The sequence below is a fragment of the Pararge aegeria genome, chromosome 4 (genome assembly GCF_905163445.1).
Source record: "Pararge aegeria chromosome 4, ilParAegt1.1, whole genome shotgun sequence".
NCBI classification, from domain to species: domain Eukaryota; kingdom Metazoa; phylum Arthropoda; class Insecta; order Lepidoptera; family Nymphalidae; genus Pararge; species Pararge aegeria.
The window spans coordinates 8418593-8440477 of NC_053183.1; the positions used below are offsets into that span (position 1 = coordinate 8418593).

Below are 21885 nucleotides of genomic sequence, written 5' to 3' on the forward strand. Positions count from 1 at the left end.
TGCTGGTTAAGTAATAATGAACGGTTTTCGATCAATCATCAGATATGTAAACGTCAAGTTATGTAAAGCTTAACCTAGTGTATTTTGGTTGGCTGGAACAGCGTGTAATAATAGCTGTATTTTAGCGCATACGCATTAAAATAACTTAGTTTAAACAGGACAATAACCAGCAGCGACAGCAGGTAGGTATATGATATTGTTATCTTTCGTTGTAAAAGTCGATTCAGTTAAGACCACCTTGCAGCCTAAACATTCCCTAAGCAAAATTCTAATTACGCCTAATGAAATGTGACGCCGATCCCGGCTTATCTTGTTTAAGTGGATGAGCCACTTGGCACTTCCCGGCTAGATATCACATGATCCCTTGTAGAGCTTCCTTCCGTACATCACTTTGTACGGGACAATGGATAAACTACTTACGGATGTTCCTATACCTACATCATGTGTTTACTTCCAAACCAGTTGGGACCGTCATGTCAGGATATTCTCGGAAAATGCGTGCTGTTAATTTCACTTGGTTTGTAAAATCAAAGACTGGGTTTTGTTAAAACGTACAAAAAATCAATTGCCAAAATTCTGCTGACTTTATGTTCAAAAGAATTTTTTAACAGTAGGTACTAAATTATCATACACTACAAGTATTCCGACATTTTACAGAACCTGTTGTAATTTGCATAATTTATAATGAACCCCAGCCAACGGTTATAATAAAACGTTGGATTCGTAATATATGTTTGTAAGGTCGTAGTAAAATGTGACTCCTGGCAAGGTCAACGTAGACGGTTAAACATGACGCAATGAAAAACGAGTTTTTGAGTATTATACGAACTCATTGATAAATCCTCATGGAAGCGATTAATGGATGTGTAAGATACTGTAATTATGAAAGTTTATTTTTAAAGTAAGTAGATATTACCGTCACTTTTAAAATCCATATTTGAAAAAATAAAACGATCAATTTTAATGTTCCTAATTTCACTCCATGTAGATCTACGAAAACATTAATCGCTACAGTTCAAACTGAATGTTAATTACCAAAAAATAGTTACTATTAAATTACTTAAAATGTGTTTTAAACAATAAATATAAATAAATAATATTTATTTTACAATAAAGTCAAATTGAGAAGCGGTCCGTTTACTTGATTGTAATTTATTGCTAGTCAGTTGTTTCTAGATATACGAGTAATTTGCCGATACATCAATCGAAATATAACAGGGGTTAAAAAGACTAATTGCTTTAAATCTAATCTTTAATTGGGAGGTTGAACGTAAGTTTCGTAGCACTCTCAGAACAGCATTTATTCAAACGTTAGCAACGGTCAATAAATAAAACTATTATGTCGATTTAATAGCACTTTACCATACAGAGAAATCAGCATGTAAGTTATTTGTAATCGTCTTTTACTAACCGTAATAAAATTCTAAATCACCGTATTTGATTTAGATGGATCAAATAGTTCCGTTCAGTAGTAATTGTTTTCAATTTTTACTAATTCAAACCGATAGGTATTTGTGATGTAAAGGGTACCTAGTAACTTTTGCCAATATTATCAATATTTAATAATTTCTATGTATAACACATCTTTTGTAGTTGTTATGTGTACAATGTGTAAATTTAATATAAACCTAAATAAAATAAAAAATCAGAAATACTAAAATTTTAAATTAATTTAATTCGCAATTGTGCGTAGAGCTTTGCCGGAATGAAGGATTTCATCATATCATTACTTCACGCAAGACAAATTGTAATCTATTTTATCGATATAACAATAGAAAACTACATAGTTTCTTTAATCGATTACATAAGTGCGATAATTTGATCAATTATCACATTAAGGATACGGTTTATTACGCCTTTGATTGGTTCCTTACATATGTTATCGACAAAATATAAGGAAACTGGCTTTTGTTTCCGATATTTACTAGTAACATGAAATATTTTGTGTAGTTACATTCAAGGTACTTATTACTAACTGAATATAATGACTAACGTATTATAAGATTTACAAGAGTGTTGCAGTGCGATTACGCAGCTCTCACAGCATTTTAGCTCATCATGCAATTTTAGTACCTAATACCCCAACCGTTATTAGCAAAATATTTTCACACGGCGTATTTCGTACGTATTGTTAAGATATTTTAATTGCTTATTAAAATATCAGAGAATCCTCAGACAATTAAATCAGTGCAATATCCGGTCATCATTGTAATTTTTTTAATAAATCACTTTAATTAGCGAATTAGAAAAGATTATGCATAGTTAACGTCATTTGTTAAGAAGCCAATTGGCTATAGCGTAAACTTAGAAATTAACGCTTTTGAACAGAATATGTACCTATCAACAGCTACCTTTTAAAGCTTCTGGCGCTACTCGAGTGAGATTCAGTTATTAGAAATCATTGCTAGGTTGCACATTCCAAGTTTATATTCGTATAAAATAACTATACACCAATAAATAGAACAATATGTTATCTATGCTAAAGTAATGTGCAGAATATTTAATGTTACCGATATAAAATTACTATTCTTCGCTCTATAGAAGCGCCGTATATTCAATTCAAGCATAACCTTTATTGAAATCAATTGGTTAAGTTGATTTAGCACCGTAGAACCAAGTTAGTAACTGTTTGATAACTTTTTTTAATTCAATTTACATATCCGTGGTACTGGCCAATATTACCCAACGGATACAAATGATAATAACTGTCATCTAACGCCCCAAGTAACAAAATTAAATCCAAAATATTGATGACACATTGCAATGAGCAATTAACACCAACAACAAACAAATATGGAAATATATGATATGTATAGATGCTTCAAAAGTGCCTGCCTAATAAGCTTACATGTATAAAGAATTTTTGAATTTTGAATCCAATGATGATAAAACACTAGTCAAGAAGCATTTATTTACATGTAAACAATTGAATAAATTGACCGGCAACGCTATTTTTAGATAACGTAACCTTTACTTAAGTGTATAATTTTATCGTGTCATAATCTGTTAAATACTACAATAGTATTTTCAGGATATCGTAATGTTCACAGTGAGCTCACGTGTCAGCCATGAAATGACTACCAAGTTTTAATTATTTTATACACCTTTTACGAGTTCGTTGTCTTTGTTCTGTAAACAAGCGCTCTGTTTTCTGTTAGAAATAGAAAGGGTTAGGGCTTTGAAGGTTTACTTCGATGAGGTAGCACGTAAAGAACGTACGCAGAAGCTATGTATCGTTTGTATTTTTATTACTCTGCGAGATGTAATTTTTATAGGACTCAGACGGTATACACTTAATCTCTATGAGTAGGTACTACAGAAATTCTTAGTGTAATGTGTCTGTTCCTACTAGTAATATTTTCAGAAACAATATTGTCTATGTTTACCTTCCTACCTATCTAGATAATAATTATAAACTGGCTATGTGTGATAAAAATCGATGTAAGTATTTCTTATCTGTTCGGATTTCAAACATGTCTTTAACAATACTCCAGTTTGAAGTTACGGATCTCTTTGTTTTCGAAACACCTTCATTACTACCGAGTTGTGAATATAAATGATATCTACATTAGGACATCCTCGTACGCAGAATAAGTAACAAATTTAAATTGCCAATAAAACAAGGACTTTATTATTGAGCGGAGACGATTTCTAAATATGGATGTCTTATCTTGAAAATATTGTCTCTATGTGGAAGTAAGTGAATTTATAGCATTCATGAATACGATCTGAATTCACTAGGCCATTTAGCCTATTGAACGAATAAATAAAGCAGGGGCGCAAGATATATCTCCGTCTCCGTATGAATTAACCTCAATTGAGAGTACTGGAGAGGCGCTTGCTTGATTGAAGATGGCGTATTCTAACTGCAAGTAAATGCCGCAACGAGTGTTCTTGTCGTTTGTATAAATCAAAAATTTTATTTGAGAATGATTTGTTAACTTTCTTTGTTTTGAGTTTTGTATTCAAACCTTCCATATTATTATTATAGATGCAAAAATATGTCTGTTAGTTTATTCGGCTAGGTTCTTGAAGAATTTAAATAGAGTTCATAGTTTGCTAGACACGGGCATATTGTACTTTTTACAGCGGAAAAGCACCCGGAAAGTTTTCCTGCAGATTTATATAAATTACCATTCTCAGCAGCTATTGCGATCTTGTAAAAAATTTGCATAAAGCTACTTTGCAAATTAGCTCTATAATAATTCCGGGAACACAAACCCAATGAAAAAATTACGAAGTTACGGGTTAAAGCTAGTACAAAACTTAAAGTTATGTGTAAAAAAAGGTAGGTTTTATTAAATTGAAAAACGTAAGTTCTGTAACTTGGACGTTTTAACAATAGAAGAAAGTTTGATAAACGCACAACAGAAGATAAAAAAGAAGATTTACTTTTAAACCAAAATGCACAGGGTCAGTATAAAAAAGTATGAAGAAAATCACTAGATAGAACATTTAGAGTTGAACTTATAATGTAATTCTTTGTTAAAATAATGCTATTGAAAAATTTTAAAGAGATAACCAGTAGGCGCAGAGTGTTACTGAATATTTTAGAGTGATAAGCACACTCTAAAATATTCAGTAAAGTAAGGAGGTACATGTGAGCTGATAACTGAAAATTGAGTTAATTTTGTAGATAAAAGATAACAGTTACATTCCATAGATATTTACGGTATTTTTTATGTTCGAATCGATAAATGTATCCGTGTATAGGTATCGTTAAATGATACAGAAAAAAACTCAATCCCTATCAAGGAATCAAATTTTATATTTCTGTTAACTTAACACATTAAAAAATAGAGAAGTTAGGTAGGTATCTGCTTAGACCAATTAACACATTTCTTAATTTTTGTTAAAAGCATAGTAACCTACGTTATCTTTGTATAATAACAATGCGAGCAAGTAAGAAGACAAAGAGATTGTAAAAGATTTTATCTAATTATATAGAGATTAAAACGCGAAGGCGCGTTACGTAATCGGACATCTTGTTTATTTTGACGATGTTCTTGCTAGGTACTTAATTTATTAGTATTATCTGTAGCCAGTATTCACAGGTGAATAATTTAAAATTTCATAGCAATTTGTATTGGTTAGTTCCAGTACTCAGACCAATTAAAAAAAAAAAAATTCAAAATTCATTTATTTCAAGTAGGCCTAATATAAGCACTTTTGGAACGTCAAGTCTGTCTGTTTGTAGTGATTCTACCACTACAATAAAGTCTTTGTTGATTTATGTCATCAAATAGTTTTGATCTAATAGATGGAAATGTAATGGCATACACTGACCTTCAAATAATGCGACAAATACCTACTCTTAGGACGTAATCTCGACTGTTCCAAATATTTAGTTTAATTATTCCAAGTGTATTCGGTATATTGGTTATAAAAACGTCTATTTTACTATTACTAATTTTAATGCCTATAGGGAAGTAATTGATATGTTATGTATGTCAGAGGAAGTTAAAGAAAGCAGTCAAAAGAAAGTTAATAAAGAAATTTTACGGCAGTTATATTTGCATCTCGTCTTTAACTTAGTTAATTGTATGCGTGATGCTGTCGTAAAAAGTCTTGCCTAGTTACCTATTCATTTCCTATAAAACACATCAAAAGGAGTTGATATTTAACGTGTGACCCCAAATAAACCAGATGATCTACCTACAAACGACACGTTTTCCTTTGATGTTAACTTTAATGTTCGTAGTTATAAAATTAGCGAGTTTCCATAATTTCGACCTGTGGCTATTAATATGGTAGCTCTAAGTCACAAATATTTAAACACACAAATATATTTGGCCCGTACCAAAAGGTTTACTTGTCAACAAAGATCCGGCGATCTAACAATGAAAGTTAGAGAATAAAGGACAAATAAATAAGTCTGAACCAATGGAGAAAAATCTAAAGGGCTCGAAGAATCAGAAAAAAGGGGATGCGGATACCTGCTTTTAAAGTAAAAGAACACGACGCGCACAACCCCAAACTAGGTACGCATCGTATTTTTGTTATGCTATATCAGCAATAGTATTAGACGTAAATAATGTTTATCAGATAAGTAAGTAGTATAGCTATAATAGATAAATTAAGAATGGGTTAGGTATAAATACAAACTCACTTATCTTTGTAGATAATCATACTTATAAAATTTTCATATAAATGCATTGTTTTCCATTATACGGACATTTTGAACTTTTAATGATGATATTGTTTAGTCGATAAATAAAACAATCGGCCAGGACACGGATGTCTTAGCAACAAAACAACAAACGACAATCAAACATGTTTTGCTCCTATACATCTTGAAACTGGAGAATAGAGCACTAGTAAGTACCAAATGTGATGCTTGATCTAAACTAACACTAATAACCACTGGGTAACCAAGAAGCTGTCACTTTTATCACTATAAAGTTCACCACACAACGTTCGAGTATTGTTTATTTAATTCGAAGATATAACGCGCACGATGTATCGGAGCGAGGCGCGTGCGTCCGTCCTTTGTAGAGTTTCAAAACAAACTGGTTACCGCGGACGTTAGTTAAGTGAACTACTAATAAAACTGAGTCACGGAACCCTAAGCAACCCGGACTGATCGCCAATCAAAAGCATAAGTTACGGTCTATTGGACTCATATGAAGGGGACAGGATTGCATTATAGGGTTACTGTTGACAACGCGTAAGTTATTGCGTTTGCCGAACCAAAGGCTCTGCCTCTCTCAATTGAAATAGTTTCTGTTGTAATGCTATAGTATATTTTTAAGACTTACGATTAAATTAGAGTTAAATTATGTAATCTTTGAAAGTGTCATTAACCATAATGTAGTTAAATTTGATAAAGCGAGCTTTATGTAGATTGGGTACGCTATCGTGCATACTCGTTGCGCAAGTCTGGTCAGTTTTGAAGATTTATAGGCCACGAGCTCGAGTTACACTTGATAACGTCTCTGCGCATACGCAGCGGGTTTGTACGAATACCTAGAAATCTTTGCTTAAGTGAAACAAATGAAAACAGGTTACAAAAAACAGGGTAAGCCAATTGTAGTTTTTAAGAGTGCTATGGTTTACAACAAACCTTGAGCTGAATACTGTGGCAATTGACATTTTGTTTCAATTGTGTGATGATGAAAATACATACACTTTGCGTAGGTGCGAAGACGTTATTTGTACTGAAATGTGAATCGATCTTTATTCAGTTGTCTGGTCGAAGTCCTGTTTATTATCTTCTTAAATAAGTGAATCATCTCTTATGATTTTGAGTGGTACCACTTCGCGAAACATTACTGACCGTAAACTCAAATCCACTACGAGTTAACAGCGTATCCTTTGTTAATGTTGGATTATTGCCAGCACACGCTTCGTCTGCAGTTGTAAAGGCTGCGGGCAGTGAATTTGCAAGACTTAAAGCTCCATCTTAACGTAAACATTAGATACCTCTTACATATTTAAGTATATATTCCGTTCTCAAATTACCCGTTTTATTTGTTACTAACCGATAGTATTATTATTACTTATACCATTTAATTTCCCTGTCACGTGAGATAAGAAAGTGTTCCTGCGGTTCCCTAAGCCAGTCTTCAGTACGAAATACAATAACTTAAAAGAATAAATTATGAACATTTGACACAAATGAGTAAAAAACAACTGAGGAGGTTCAAATAATCTCATTAAAGCAAACTTTACTTTTGTTCTTTTTTTCCTTTAAAATATGTCTAGGGATTGGTATTCTGTAAGTATTTATATTTCCTTAATACCTTCATCACCTAATCCTAGAAGCGGTATTTCAATATTATTATACAGGGGTTGGTATGTGGAATGGAAAAGTAGCCTAAAGAAACCACTACCTGAATTATAATATAACAATATCTTCTAGAGCTCATATAGCTAGAGCTATGCGATCAATATATACACTAATATCAAGCTAATCCACTTAAAATAGGAACCAATTATAAAGAACTCTGGGAATTTGCAATAACAACATCATTAGGAACTACATATTAGCCAGATCATATATTTAAAAATTAAATTGTTCTATATATTACCATTATAAATATAATTCGTAAAGAAAAAATGTTAACACAAAACAGAAAATACACAGATATTGTTAAGATACACCATCCAAACAATAAGTAATTTAAAGGTTAATGGATAGTCAACAAATTGTTAATTTAAAATCGATATTGACGTACCATTAACAAGGCTTACACAAAGAATGAGGAGGTCAAAATGTTATAAGAACAACGGATGCCACAAAATTAAATCGCCATTGAGTCCAATTGATACGTATCTCATTCAAAATTAAAACACAGTGATACAAACACAGTAGACTGCTTCGATCAGTATGAAAATGTCATGTATGTTAAATAAATAAATAAATATACTACGAGAATACACACATCGCCACCTAGCCCCAAAGTAAGCGTAGCTTGTGTTATGGGCACTAAGATGACTGATGAATATTTTTATGAATAATATACATAAATACTTAGAATATACATATAAACACCCAGACACTGAAAAACATCCATGCTTATCACACAAACATTTTCCAGTTGTGGGAATAGAACCCACGGCCTTGGACTCAGAAAGCAGGGTCGCTGCACACTGCGCCAATCGGCCGTCAATGTTATAAAGTAATAATTATTATTACCTTCACAGAAGAAAATTACTTATTTGGCTGAAAATAAAAGTTTCTAATGAGGAAAAAACTAAATCTTAAGAAAAAGACCAAAACAAAAGCACGCATCCAAAAATATAAATTGCAGTGTTACCATTAGGTGCTGTACTGACACATTGTTATTAAAAAATTCGGCAAGTTTATAGACATAATATTTGTGGTGCTAAGCTTTGGCTGTAGCATGTTACTAACCTACAGGCAAAGATGTGCCGGCGACCGATTTAGCGTTCCGGTACGATGCCGCGTTGAAACCGATTAGGAGATATAGGTATAATATAAATGTCATACAACTAACAGAATGGCCCGCTACCCGGTACTTGCCCGGTAAGATTGCAGTCATGTGCTACATTGTAGTGAAACAAAACTCAAGACGTGGTAAAATATATCCAAGTGTAATAAAATTGCGCAAAGAGAACACTTATTTGGCGAACAAAATCACAGCTATTAACTAGTGACGTTCTAAACAGCTCCGCAAGAACAACGATGGATGTCGGTGCTTAGTTCTCGTGTTGAATTATTTATGGCGGCTTTGCTTTAACAGTAATTTAGAAGAACAAAAACAGCACAGCGACTGGACTCTTACTGTAAAGCACTTCTTTGTCACTGAGCGACGAGATGGGGAATATTAATAAAATTAATAAACATTACGTTTTAACAAAACGTAATGTTTATTGATATTTTTCGTACGATTTGACATATTGTATGGTAGCGACTTTAATCACTGAACTGGTTCTTTTGGAAGGAAGAAATGGAATACCTACTTAAGAATTAATAATAAATATTAAAATAACTTAGGATAACATACAATATTGACAATATATAACTCCATACTAATATTGCAACATAAAAAATTCTAAATTCACAATTTCGTTATTCATATAGGCCTATCAGGCTATCACAGGCACTTATGACACGATCATAGATATTTATAAATTCAAAATCAAATCGTTTATTTGCAGATTGGTTTTACATTGTTGGTACACAAAATATAGGGACAAACAATGCGCCTTAGTTGGCATGCAAAAAATATATATGTTCGTACACTAATTCTTACTCACTATAATAGTTATGATAGATATTTATAAGTTTCATTGTTGTTAGGTGATGGGAATAAGAAATTTATCACCATCTCACAGTAAATTAATATGCACAATTCAGCTTTAACCTTTTTATGGTTTTTATAATACTTAATATTATAATAGCAGTTTTCTATAAGCTTACGTTTTATATAAACTTTGAACTTATGCAGAGAAGAAAGAAAAAATGATTAGCGCAATCAAATAAAAACAAAAAATCTAAACCTTAGCTTTATTAATAACATAGATATACCGTCCTGTAAATAAGTTAAAGACGATAAAATAGTCAACAGTTTAATGATATTATTTACAGTCTGTTTACATTTCATGATTTATGTGTTCTAAAACAATCATCAACTTATATGTTAACGTATATGTGTAACACATAAAAGCTGTTTTATGACTGCATACTGCAACATAGCAAACATTCGCCATTTTGGCATATGATTCCTAAACAAACCAATACTGTGACCAATTGGTAAAGAATTTTAAATTCCCGGTTTAAGAATAGTCGACACGGTACCGGAAATAGTCACTTGACCAGCTTTACCGATAAGGTGTTAATTAGCGGATCGAACACAAGAACGACTGCAACCACAATTTAAAAATAATAGGATTCCTAAATTTATCTAACCAAGAATCAAACAGAAGACCTCTTACTAAGTTAGGTAATCTCGCAAGTTATATGAGAGTCCGTGAAATACGATAAAAAGTAAGAGCATAAGGGCTTCAAAACGTCACTATTTACGACCACGTTATTGGAGTTTGGGACATTGATTTATTGGACCTTTTTAGTCCTTATTCTTTATTTTTATTACCTTGGGGATTTCTTATGGCACTACTTCGATTTTCTTGTATAAAGTGAGCATAAGTATAGTTTAAACATTGCGGTTTGTGTTTTGAATTTCTATCGTATTTTATGGTCAAGATTTTTTGTCCACGTTTCTGCTACCGCTAGGACGTCGAGAACGTCTTCCCGGCAACTGTGTTTCCTGCCACGTACACTGGCGTGCACTTCATACATTCACAATACCCTAAAATTTATGTATAACTCTTGTAAGAGGAGGATTTTTGACGTTTTATGCAATTTTCCTGCTGTATGCATACCCTGGTAGAAAACACAGTGCACGCCACTGGCAACGTATAACTTGAGTACCTTCAAAGCAGGAGTGAATGGGCATTTTCTAAGCAAGCCTAGACCTCATCTTTTGGTTTCTAACATCCATCAGCTTGGTCCTTCAATTATTAACTACTATAAATCAAAAAAAAGTTGTACAGCTATTATTTCTGAGTTCGACAGTTCCCGTGTACGTGACCAAATCATCCTTATAAAGTTTAAGCCCAATAAAGTATCTTGTTCAGAATAATAATGGAGAGTAAACGTTGGTTATACTAATTCTATTGGTCGGTCGGCATTCAGGAAAGCGCCAGTGGCGGCGTCGCGTATCAATTCTTAATAAGGAAAGCATTTTGCTTTATCACACCGCAAACTCTAAAGGTTATTGTACATAAACGTTTCCTTGTCTGTAAATAGTTGTCTGCTAGTTATGTCTTAAATTCTATGGAGTTTAAAAAAACAATATTTTTATATTAATGATATGAAATGCTATACAACTATTTGAGATTGAGTCAAATCAAGAATGAATCAAGAGTGAAAGACGTCTTATTAGCACTAGCGCTCCATCTTTGATTGTTTATTTACTTAAATAATTGAACTGAAAATTATATATACTATCGTTATATATAACAATTCAAGACGTTCAATTAAATATTTTCAAGTTAAATTACATATTAGAAATAGATTTAAAAATAAACGATTTTTATATTTTTAATAACTCTCAACGTAGGGTTAAACAATTATTACTATAACTGATTTTTACAGTTTATAAAAATATTTATTAGGTATGCAGAGCACAGAGTGTTACCAATCCTACATTTAAATTAAGATTAGTATTTAATATTTCACATTTAGCCAAAAAACTCACATTTGCACTAATGAATAATGACCTAATTGTTACATTTACGTGAAACTCACGTATTGACTTTTTCAGGTTCATTACTATCATTATCTATTAACATCCCAACACCACCGTTGGTCACAGACCTCTCACATAAAAGAGGGTATTTAAAGCATAGCCCAACAAAGTTGCTCTAATACTGGTAGGTACGCTGGTAAAGTCAATAATTTTATTGTTTTGAAACTAGAAATGTTTTTAATACCAATAAGTATTAATAATAAGACTATTTTTGAATGTACAAAATAAAGCAGTAAAGATAATAAGTATAGTGGCGGTAATAGGTACGTTTACCCTACTAACTAATGTTAAAGAAGTAAAAACTAGCATAACCCATTTTAGAGCCAAAGTCGCATAAAGAAGGTGTCGGACACCATGTCAGAGGATAACTTAGTGCGAAACAAAAAATAAACTATCTAATATACACTATTTCGTATCCTACTCGTATGTGCACAGTACTTAATACCGCTTTCAGTTAGGTTAAAGACAGTGTTAGCAACTGTTCGGCACACATTCCTAACACCCGATATGGGCGACCGCACGCTCACGGCCGTGTGACCGACCGCGAACCTATGCACTATCTGATCTTGTGACAGTTCATCTCTTTCAAATGTAATTGGATTTTCGTGCTAGGAGCCATGTTGTATTGGTATGGGAACTTTTCTCTATAGAACTTTTATTGAAGACTTTACTCGTTAAGATCACTGATAGATGATTGTGTCGTGCATTAAGATCTTTCGATTTCCGGATAATGTTTAAGAGTAAATGACTGGGTGACCTATGATTTATCTAGTCACTGAATTTTTGTTATTTATCCAAATTCGAAGAAACTATAACCTGCTGTAGAAAACCAGCAAAATGATAGACGTTGCGAAAAACAATATTTAATAGCTACCTAGGGGCTAGGTATATTTTATATATAGAGTACTTATCAATATTTTAAAATGCATATAAAATTTAAGAACCGACTGGATTTCAACTTTTGACTCTCTGGCAATCGCGGCCTGAGTACTATATATTATATATTATATATTATATATTATATATTATATATTATATATTATATATTATATATTATATATTATAAATTTTGAATGTATGTTGTAACCTACCTAGAATGAATAATAAAGTTTCACAGTTGCAAGAAAGGTCCGTTTCATCACACGATACAGACTAGCTTGATATGCATTATAATATTATAATAGTCGATACGGCGATATTATAATTTATTATGGTAAATATTTTCGCCAAAATTAGATGACTCGTAACGCATCTACCGATTGCAAAATGTAAACATTTCCAGGTACTTACCAAACAAACGTTATCAAAATCGTATAAGGTTACGAGCTAGGCGCTAGAAGTTTATCACAGTTTATTTTATATTATTAAACGAACTCTTCATCATTTGTTTTTTGTTATTACAACTTGTAGACTGTTGATACTTAGGCATTTGTATTAACTTGGATCAATTTGATTGCATTATGGGGACAAGTAAGATAATGGATGGTTAACAGTAGTCAGCATCCAACCGTCAAGCATTGAGTAACGGTGGCTACATTATACCATAGGTATAGAATACAGTTTATTTTGGTATTATTCTATTCCGAGGAATGCAAATTAAAATTTTAGTGACATGTTAGTATCTAAAGAAATATAGTTAACACTTAACACTTTTTTAGAAGGACACCTTTGAAACTGATATGAATGGTTTTTTTTTAATACGCTCGCGCCATAACGAGGCCTTTGCACACCATATCGATTTGACACTCAACTGAAATGCTTTAATTTACTAATGTGCAGTTTGGTAGCGGCAGACCAGAATATAGTTGGCACCACTCGAGAGTTGGTCAACTGTAATCTTCCCGCAGCTGGTGTCGTACGAGACGACAAAGGGTATAAATATAACGAAGAACGGGCAGCAGCGCTCCTGTGCCACTACTACCATTTTCTGCGAACCACTACTCGTCTGCCAAGCGTGATGATTCTTGGCATAATCATCACGCTTGGCAGACGAGTCCCTTGGGAGAGGCCTTTAGTATGGACTGTTATAGGCTAGGATAGAGTCGGCGTTGAGGCGACGCTGTGCAAAGGCCATAAAGCACACGGTCACACAATCGCAAGTAGAAATAACCGCTGACTTTGTTTTGTGTAAGAATTCATCGTTTTGACAATATCCAAATAAAAATGAACCGAGAAGTGTGAGTCAGATCCGCGCATCGAGGGTTATGTATGCATCTTTCAAGGAAACGTCTATAAAGATAGTTGGTTGAATAATTATTATGCAACCGAGTCGAAAACACGGAACCAAGTTTAATTAACAAATGCAAGGCAAGGGGTTAATGCTAATTTCAAAAACCTGTAGGTGCTAGTTAAAAGACATGGTTTTAATTTTTCTGCAATATATATACACAATCCCCTATCAACATTATTTATTTCTAATTTTGAATTCGATAGTCTAATGAAATTCCTCTATCTGGAGTCCCGCTTAACCTTATATTAAAATCAAGATTCTTACGTATTTTCTCATTTTGTAGTGAGAATAACTTTATTTTTGTTTTTTGGTATTTTTTTTGTACGTAATGACCTCTATTTTATTAGATTGTAACAAATGGACAAAGTCGCACTGTAATGGTTACTTAACCATGTAGGGTGTATTTTACCATTTTGGCAACAGAACCTTATCAAACTTTAGAAGCTTTCATTTTATTTTATGGTATTGTTTCTATTTAAATTAAAAAGAATTGAATTGAATGATGATATTCTATTGTTGGGTGTACATGGGTGTAGATAATGATCTTCACCCGCTCGAGAAGAGAATAGAAGAGAATGAATACGGAGAGAAATAAATGATTTAATATATTATGAGACTTAAATTAAAAATTTAATGATGTAAGTTTATGGTTTAAATAAAATAAAGCAAAATCTAACCCGGCGGAGCGGGCTGGGTACGCTAGTAGATAATAAATCTTTAAAATTACGTATGTTTAAGCACAGTTCTGAAAACTGATGGATAGTAAAATATAATACGCAGTCCAACTGGTGCAACCTGAAATTGCTAGAGTTCCTGCAGATATTTTCAATGTAGGTTTAATAATTGTAAGTAAATACAATTTGTGGAATACACAAATAAATGTAGGTACTTACATTGGTGGTGAGTTGGGTAGTCAGCGTATGCACCTTATCTTTCGCGTCTCCCAGTTCTCTTCTCAGCTTTCGCACCTGCATCAATGGACACCATTTTACGGATAGTTAGTTTTAATCTTCGGACTATTTTAAATACTTGTACAAATAATTCATATTCCGTTTGATAACCTCATTAATATTATCAAGTAATATAGATCTAAAAAAAGCCTGGAATGTTCAAATCTAAGACTCATACAATGTTTTGTTTTTTTATATTTTCAGAATTTGAAGCTGGATTCCAAACTCTGTCACATTTGTTAAATTTTTGATACTCTAACATTTAGCATCAAAAAAAAAATTCATCGCTACGAATAAAGTTCAGCTCCTTTACAGGGTCTAAATTTTCTACGCTATTCAAATTTAAATCTTAACTGAGCACGAAATCCGTTTTTTGTTATTTTACTTTTTAATAGATGTTTAATATCCAGTATGAATTGTGCTGTCATATTGTGTTTCCTAATTCAAACTTTTACTTTATAAGAAAAAGATAAAATTATGTTAACATTAGAATTTTCTCACAATATAATATTAGAATTGCCCGGGCAAGACAGTATTCTAATTAGATACGTTATTAGTATCCTATATGTATTAGTATGTTACAAATTTCATTTAATCATAATATTCAATGTTGAATGAAGCCATTTCAAAGAAAAAGAAACTAATGACCAATCTTATCAGTGCTTTTGAAAAAACGAGAACTGTTTATCCAAAGTACATGCAAACAAAGAAAGTCTATTCATCCAAACTAAAATTCATCTGTTTCTATTAATATAGGTATACGTGATAATATCTGGCTCATTATTCCTTACCTCGTGTGCATGCCTTTCTTCATTACCAGCGCCTGCGGCTAAAGACGATGCCGTTGACACCAAAGATGCAGTCGAACCGTGCGCTGTGGAACAAAATAAAAGTAAAAATAAAACTATTTAAATGATTTCTACAGACTATTGTACACTTTACTTATTGTTTAATCATAAATTGTGTATTTTAGGAATCTAAAAAGTGTTAACTTTTACCACGTTTTGTCTTTCATTTCCAACGTATTAAATTTGTGGTGGCGTAAATGAGTTGCAGATCATTTATGCAAAGGTACATAAATCGTACAGCCTACTTAAGATTATGTTTATTATTTATGATTTCGATTATTTTATTTCCTATATAAAAAAAACAAGATACGTAGGTAAGTTACAGCGTATTAAAAGCGAGGGATAACCGAAACTGCGATCAATTGCTATAAATACATATTAATTCTAGTCCACCAAACCAACTTTGTGTAGCATTTATTAACAGTCATCGTACCTACGCTTTGTATATTTTTGCTCATTGCTCGAAGCATTGTACCATATTTATCCGTTTAAATGTTCCTGTCGTCTTCCATACACGGACTGACAGGCAAGTTGTTATATCAGCTATCTGATTGTTAATCTATATCGGCCGCTTTCTCTACATACATTTACGTCAGTGTATATTCAAGTTGATTGCCCTTTCTGGTTTAAGAATTATCTACGTATTAGACATGCGCTGAATTTAAGAGGAAATAAATCCAGACCGTTGCCGTTTAGGGGGTACGAATAAATGCGGTTAAATAACAGATTTACAAAAGCCTGTTTGACTTCATTGTTATCCGCTAAATAATGTTTGACTACTGTCCATTCATATCCACCATTTCTGATTATATATCCATCCATATCCACTATTGCAGATTTATCAGTGGCAATAATTATGAATTTTCTGCGTTTATTATTCAAGACCGAGACAATGCTCACAATGGGTTCCGAAGGGGACAAACATCACACATTTCTTGTACTTAGGTACTGAGATTTTTTAATTGAAAACCCAAGAGGTACCTAAGGTTTATATTCCGATTTCTCACATGCCACGGTATTGTACTGTTTGAATTTAGTGAGATGTGACTATTTTAATGTCGTCCGTCCTACTACTGAGTACCAAGTTACCAGTCATCTAAACATACCCTTCCAAACATAGACCTCATTAGAAGCTCAGTGTCAGTCAGCCATGATCAAAGTACCTATCGTATAATGGAGGCCTTAAGTTTTGTTTTTTACAGCAAACGGACTTGATGATGCAGCCAAAGGTAGCTCTTGTCAAGAATTGCATATAGTACAATCGTACTTCGAGATAAAAATCGCGATCCAGAAATGAATTTAAAGAGTTAAAACGTACCTTCGTCGTTCTTCTTGGGATAGTGGTGAGAATGTCGTGGAGTGTGCATCACGTTTCCGGGCTGGTGCGTTGGACTTAAAGCTGACCTTGGCGACGGCGAAGGTGGTTCAGAGACACCGTAGTTCAGACCTACACACATAAACATTATTCTTGATTATATAATTACAGACTGGACCGCTCAGTGAAATCCGAAATATGTAAAAATGTAATGATATACCTAAATAAGAGTTACTAGAAAATAAATATAACCAATTGATTTTATTGTTCAATAATATATCAATCTAGGTAGTGTCATAAATGAATGAAGCTCAATACATTACGATCACTTTTGACTATAACTTGATAAGATGAATGATTAAGATATGTTAGGGCTAAGTTTAGACATGCTTTTTATAGTTTGACTGAATAACATGTATCAAATTTGTTATTCAGCTTGGAAGGAGTTTGTAATCAAACCAGATGTCTTATCACTAAATCACAAAAGATGACCAATGCCAGGACGTAATCTGAGAAGTAGAAAAATGTTTTCGATAAATTGAAATACCTTGCCCTCCTGGTCCGTACTGCACTGGCAAACAATAGTAAGGTTCATAGTCACTTTCTGACGACCTTTGCAGCATCGACGGGTACAACTTCTCAGATTTCGTAGATCTGGAAAAATATTCTTTTATAAGCTTTCAAGCACAATGCATTGCTATAACACCAAATAATAACAATCAAAATAAATGAGTCGGCAGGGAACTCCAACGTTGACTGTCGGTAAAATTATTTCCTCTATGAACCAGATTAAAGTACTGTCATGTTTAGATAACAATAATATACTTATTAACAAAAATTAGAGTTACCTGCCCTTACTTCGCATTATCCACTATTACATTTAAGTATCAATAAATACTCTCAAATGTACTTATATACACTGGTAAGGCGACATTTTAACGCAAATTATAAAACAGAATTGAGGCCAAAAAGATTTATAACGTACAAAGAGAAAAATTTTATTGCTACACCAATACGAGACACTTGCGAGAAACGTATAAAAAAAACACTCATAGAACATAATAAAACGATGATATTCAATGATGATTGTAGATAGCATTTATGTTTTAAATTTGCAAAAATGAAATACAATAGCGAATACATTAAAAACCCTGAATGTTTTAATACTTCATGGTGTGTAAGCCGTGCCATGTTCCAACATGCTGAATAGTATATTGAAAAAAGAAGCGTGCCACCTTGAAGCCAAACATATACTTTCCAACCTTGTGGCATACCTTGGGAATGTCCTATCTCTGAGGTAGCTAAAAATTAATTAAGAGTCAAGGTATTATTTTAAGTAGGTACGTACATATAATAAAAATACACACATAATGTAAATGGTTTAAATACATACACTGTGTTATGATCATATAAATGCATGAAAGAGGAAACAGCTTTAAAGCATTAAAACAGTTATACATAAATACAGAAACAGGAATAGGAAGAAAAGAGTGGATGTAGGTAATAATTCAGCGACTTTTAGATTAAAACTGTGACGGATGACAACACCAGATTCACGATTGTTGTTTCGTGATGCTTCAGATGTACCATGGAGCCATAGATTTAATATTACGTCATTATAAAGAAATAGCAAGGGTGCACAATACATTATTGGAAACATCACATCAAACTTACGAATCTGCAAACGATGCATTTAACAGGTAAATACATTTGGTTAATCTTCTGTAAGTGTTTGATGAACATTAAAAACAGATTTAGGAAATTTGTAAATGGCAGTAAAAGAAATACGTTAGTTACCTAATCTTTTAGTTTAATTTGGTACCATTTTTTAGCAGATCCGTAAGTTTGCCATGGATGTTCTGTGTGTGACATCTTCATAAAATAAATTGCTTAGCTCTGGTCGGTGTTTCGCTGCAATATTCAGAAATTATTTTGAGAGTTTCTTATGGATGGCGACTTGTCAACTCAATATATAACTGCTGATGTCCAATTGCGCTTTGTATGAAGATGATAAGTTCAAGACTCGGTGGATGATACTGGATAGGGAAGTTGAAGCATCACGACACAACAGATCACTCACGACACTCTTAATATGAATCGGGAGTAATAATCATTAGGATTGGATTAATTTATTGAGTTACTAATACTGGTAAAACCATACCATAACGTTAAAGTTCTATTGTTATAGAAGATAAGAGATTAGCCGCCACAGGAGGAAATGACTACGTAGACCCACCTAATACTGTTGCTTCTGTTGAGCCTGGAGCTCTGTGCATCACGGTGCATGATGAGCTTATTGTGTGTGAGTGAGCTGCGATGATGTGAGTTAGGAGATGATGTGTGGTTGTGCGCCTGCGCTGAATGCAGCGACGTGAGCGACTCCATCGACTCGCCTTCGGACAGGCGACCACTTGCCGAGTAAGTGTTGCTGAAATGGGGGAAAAGAGATGAAGGCTCATGCTATACCGGCCAGGTGTACACACAACGCGATACACAAATCGTTTTCTACAACTGGCCGAGGAAGGGACTGCGGAAGCATGATTGTGTGAACTGTGTGCTACCCCGAGGGAATCACACAAAATTCATACAGAACATAAGAAATGATCAAGGTACAAGTATGAGTGATCGATGCTGATACAAACACAGGGTACAATTTTTACATTTAACGAAAGATATAAATAAAATTAAATTATCTGGTTACTCCTCAAACCACTCACATTCAAAAAAATATTTTAATATTTACCTATGTCTTAGCCACGGTGCGTAGGGTATTCCGTAGTCGGATTTCACCTCGGAGTAGGTTTGAGTGTCAGAAAGACTTCCGTCACTAATTTTCATCCCGCCTCTTGGAACGGGCCTGCAAACAACGGGTTTGGGCACCAAAACGTAGGTACAATAGCTTCGACGCTTGGTCGAAAACTGGTGTTTTCCCACGGATTTGTATCTCTAAGTAAACAAAGCTCAGGTTGGATAAGAAATATCGCTGTACAAGTTAGTAAGATAAGAAATCTTCAAACGTAAATAAAAAATATCGAACGGTAGATATATAACGTTACCGATGGTTATTAGGAATTCATTACTTAACTAAGTAAATCGTTATTTTTTTAGTAATACTATACACGTACAAAGACTCAACCGCTGCAACGATCTTTATGAAAGTTGGTACATATATTGCCTTGCATTCGGCAGATGTACATAGAATGGGTACTTTTTGATCTAGAAAAAGCACCAAATTTTTTTTTAACTAACTAGCACTCTTGGCTACAGATAAAAATTTGCTTTCTGGATCATTTTCAACGATTACCGACTCGGGTAAACGACACGGGTCTCCTCTCAGAATGATTAGGGTCTATGTAGTAGTCCACCACTATGTTAGAGTCCAAGTTAGTAAACTTCACGCTGCCTGCCTTTGAAAATATTTGGTAATGTTTGGAATCACAATTTTTATATGGCAATCAAAATATATACACACGCACTATTCGTGAGAACAAAAAACATGGCGGTATAAGTTACAAAAATTATATGAATTAATATAGTTTCGCATACCGCCTTATTAAGTATTGTGGTGGTGAATTTATTATGTACATCTAAGTGAAAATAAGTGATACGCTGGATTCGCGAAGGGGTACCGTGAGTTGGTTCCTTTTAATTCAGATTTGCCTTCACGTGTGTTCCTTATCTTTAAACATCTTTCTTTTTCTCCTATCAATACAGTCAACTTTCTTTAAAATATTACAGCTCTAAAAATGCCTTATTCCCACCACGTTTGTAATACTATAAGTTTCCGCACGATACTTTTCACTGCTAATGAAATTAAAATATATGTATAAAGATTCCCGGAAATAGTAAGAAAAGAAAAGAAAAGTAATGATTAAAAATTAATTACATTATTCTATACGGCATTTCACAACCACTTAAATGCAAAATCAAATCTTAGTTCACTGAAAGACTCCACTGTACTGAATAATATCTAACGAGCACAATAGAGTACACACATTCTTTATAAAGCACAACATTAAGTAGGTACCTACATACATTGCAGACACATACTATGTAATTTATAGTCCGAGCGACTCACGTTTAAAGTTTTTTTTTTTTTTATTTGATACTAGCTATGTTCAGAGTTTTACCCGCGCTATAGATGATGAAGCGTGATATTTTAATTATAGTTCTTAAGATTAGCGCGTTAATAAAAAGAGAAACATCATCATCATCATCATATCAACCTATTACCGGCCCACTTACCCTATTCGTGTAACGTTTTTTTTCACTACGAATCACCTAAAACATTAGGCATCCAATTAAGTCGATTCCTAGGTTTAGTGAAAACTGGCGTTAGACTTTCTTTTTAGTTTCTATATACTGGGTCACATATTAAACGTTCACTTTATTATAGCTCATCAGAGCATGCATTTTTAAAATTTACCTGGTGCTTACGTGATAGAAAAATAGAAAAAAAAAAGATGATAAATGAATAGAACTAACGGGCTATTAAATTTAAATTACTACTTACTACATGAGATTAAACTACAAAATTTCTTCCAACCTCTTGCTGCCAGTATTATTTTAATATTGTTGACCTTTTGTTTCTATAATTATAATCCTAATTTTTAGTACCTCAAATAAACTCAAATTTTAAAATAATACTGCTTTAAGGAATGGTAGTTAGAACTGTACAGGCCTCGTCGTTAATTTTTATTTATTTTAGACGTTTTTTTTCCGAAAATTATAAAAATAATAATATTCCTCGATACGGCCCTGTCCC

General features: G+C 33.3%; 1 protein-coding gene across 5 annotated transcripts in view; it reads right to left on the minus strand.

Moving 5' to 3' along the window:
• Positions 1 to 21885, minus strand: part of LOC120623362 (protein sickie) — a 205557-nt gene that overhangs the window by 47822 nt on the left and 135850 nt on the right. For 4 of the 5 annotated variants that reach the window (XM_039889340.1, XM_039889339.1, XM_039889344.1 and 1 more), the window contains 6 exons: positions 19864 to 19977; positions 19357 to 19548; positions 17668 to 17774; positions 17124 to 17252; positions 15749 to 15831; positions 14901 to 14975 (listed from right to left, as the gene is read on the minus strand). In XM_039889340.1, the coding sequence (XP_039745274.1) occupies positions 14901 to 14975; positions 15749 to 15831; positions 17124 to 17252; positions 17668 to 17774; positions 19357 to 19548; positions 19864 to 19977 (700 nt within the window). The remainder of the gene's footprint in view (positions 1 to 14900; positions 14976 to 15748; positions 15832 to 17123; positions 17253 to 17667; positions 17775 to 19356; positions 19549 to 19863; positions 19978 to 21885) is intronic. The other variant, XM_039889342.1, reaches the window with a different exon arrangement.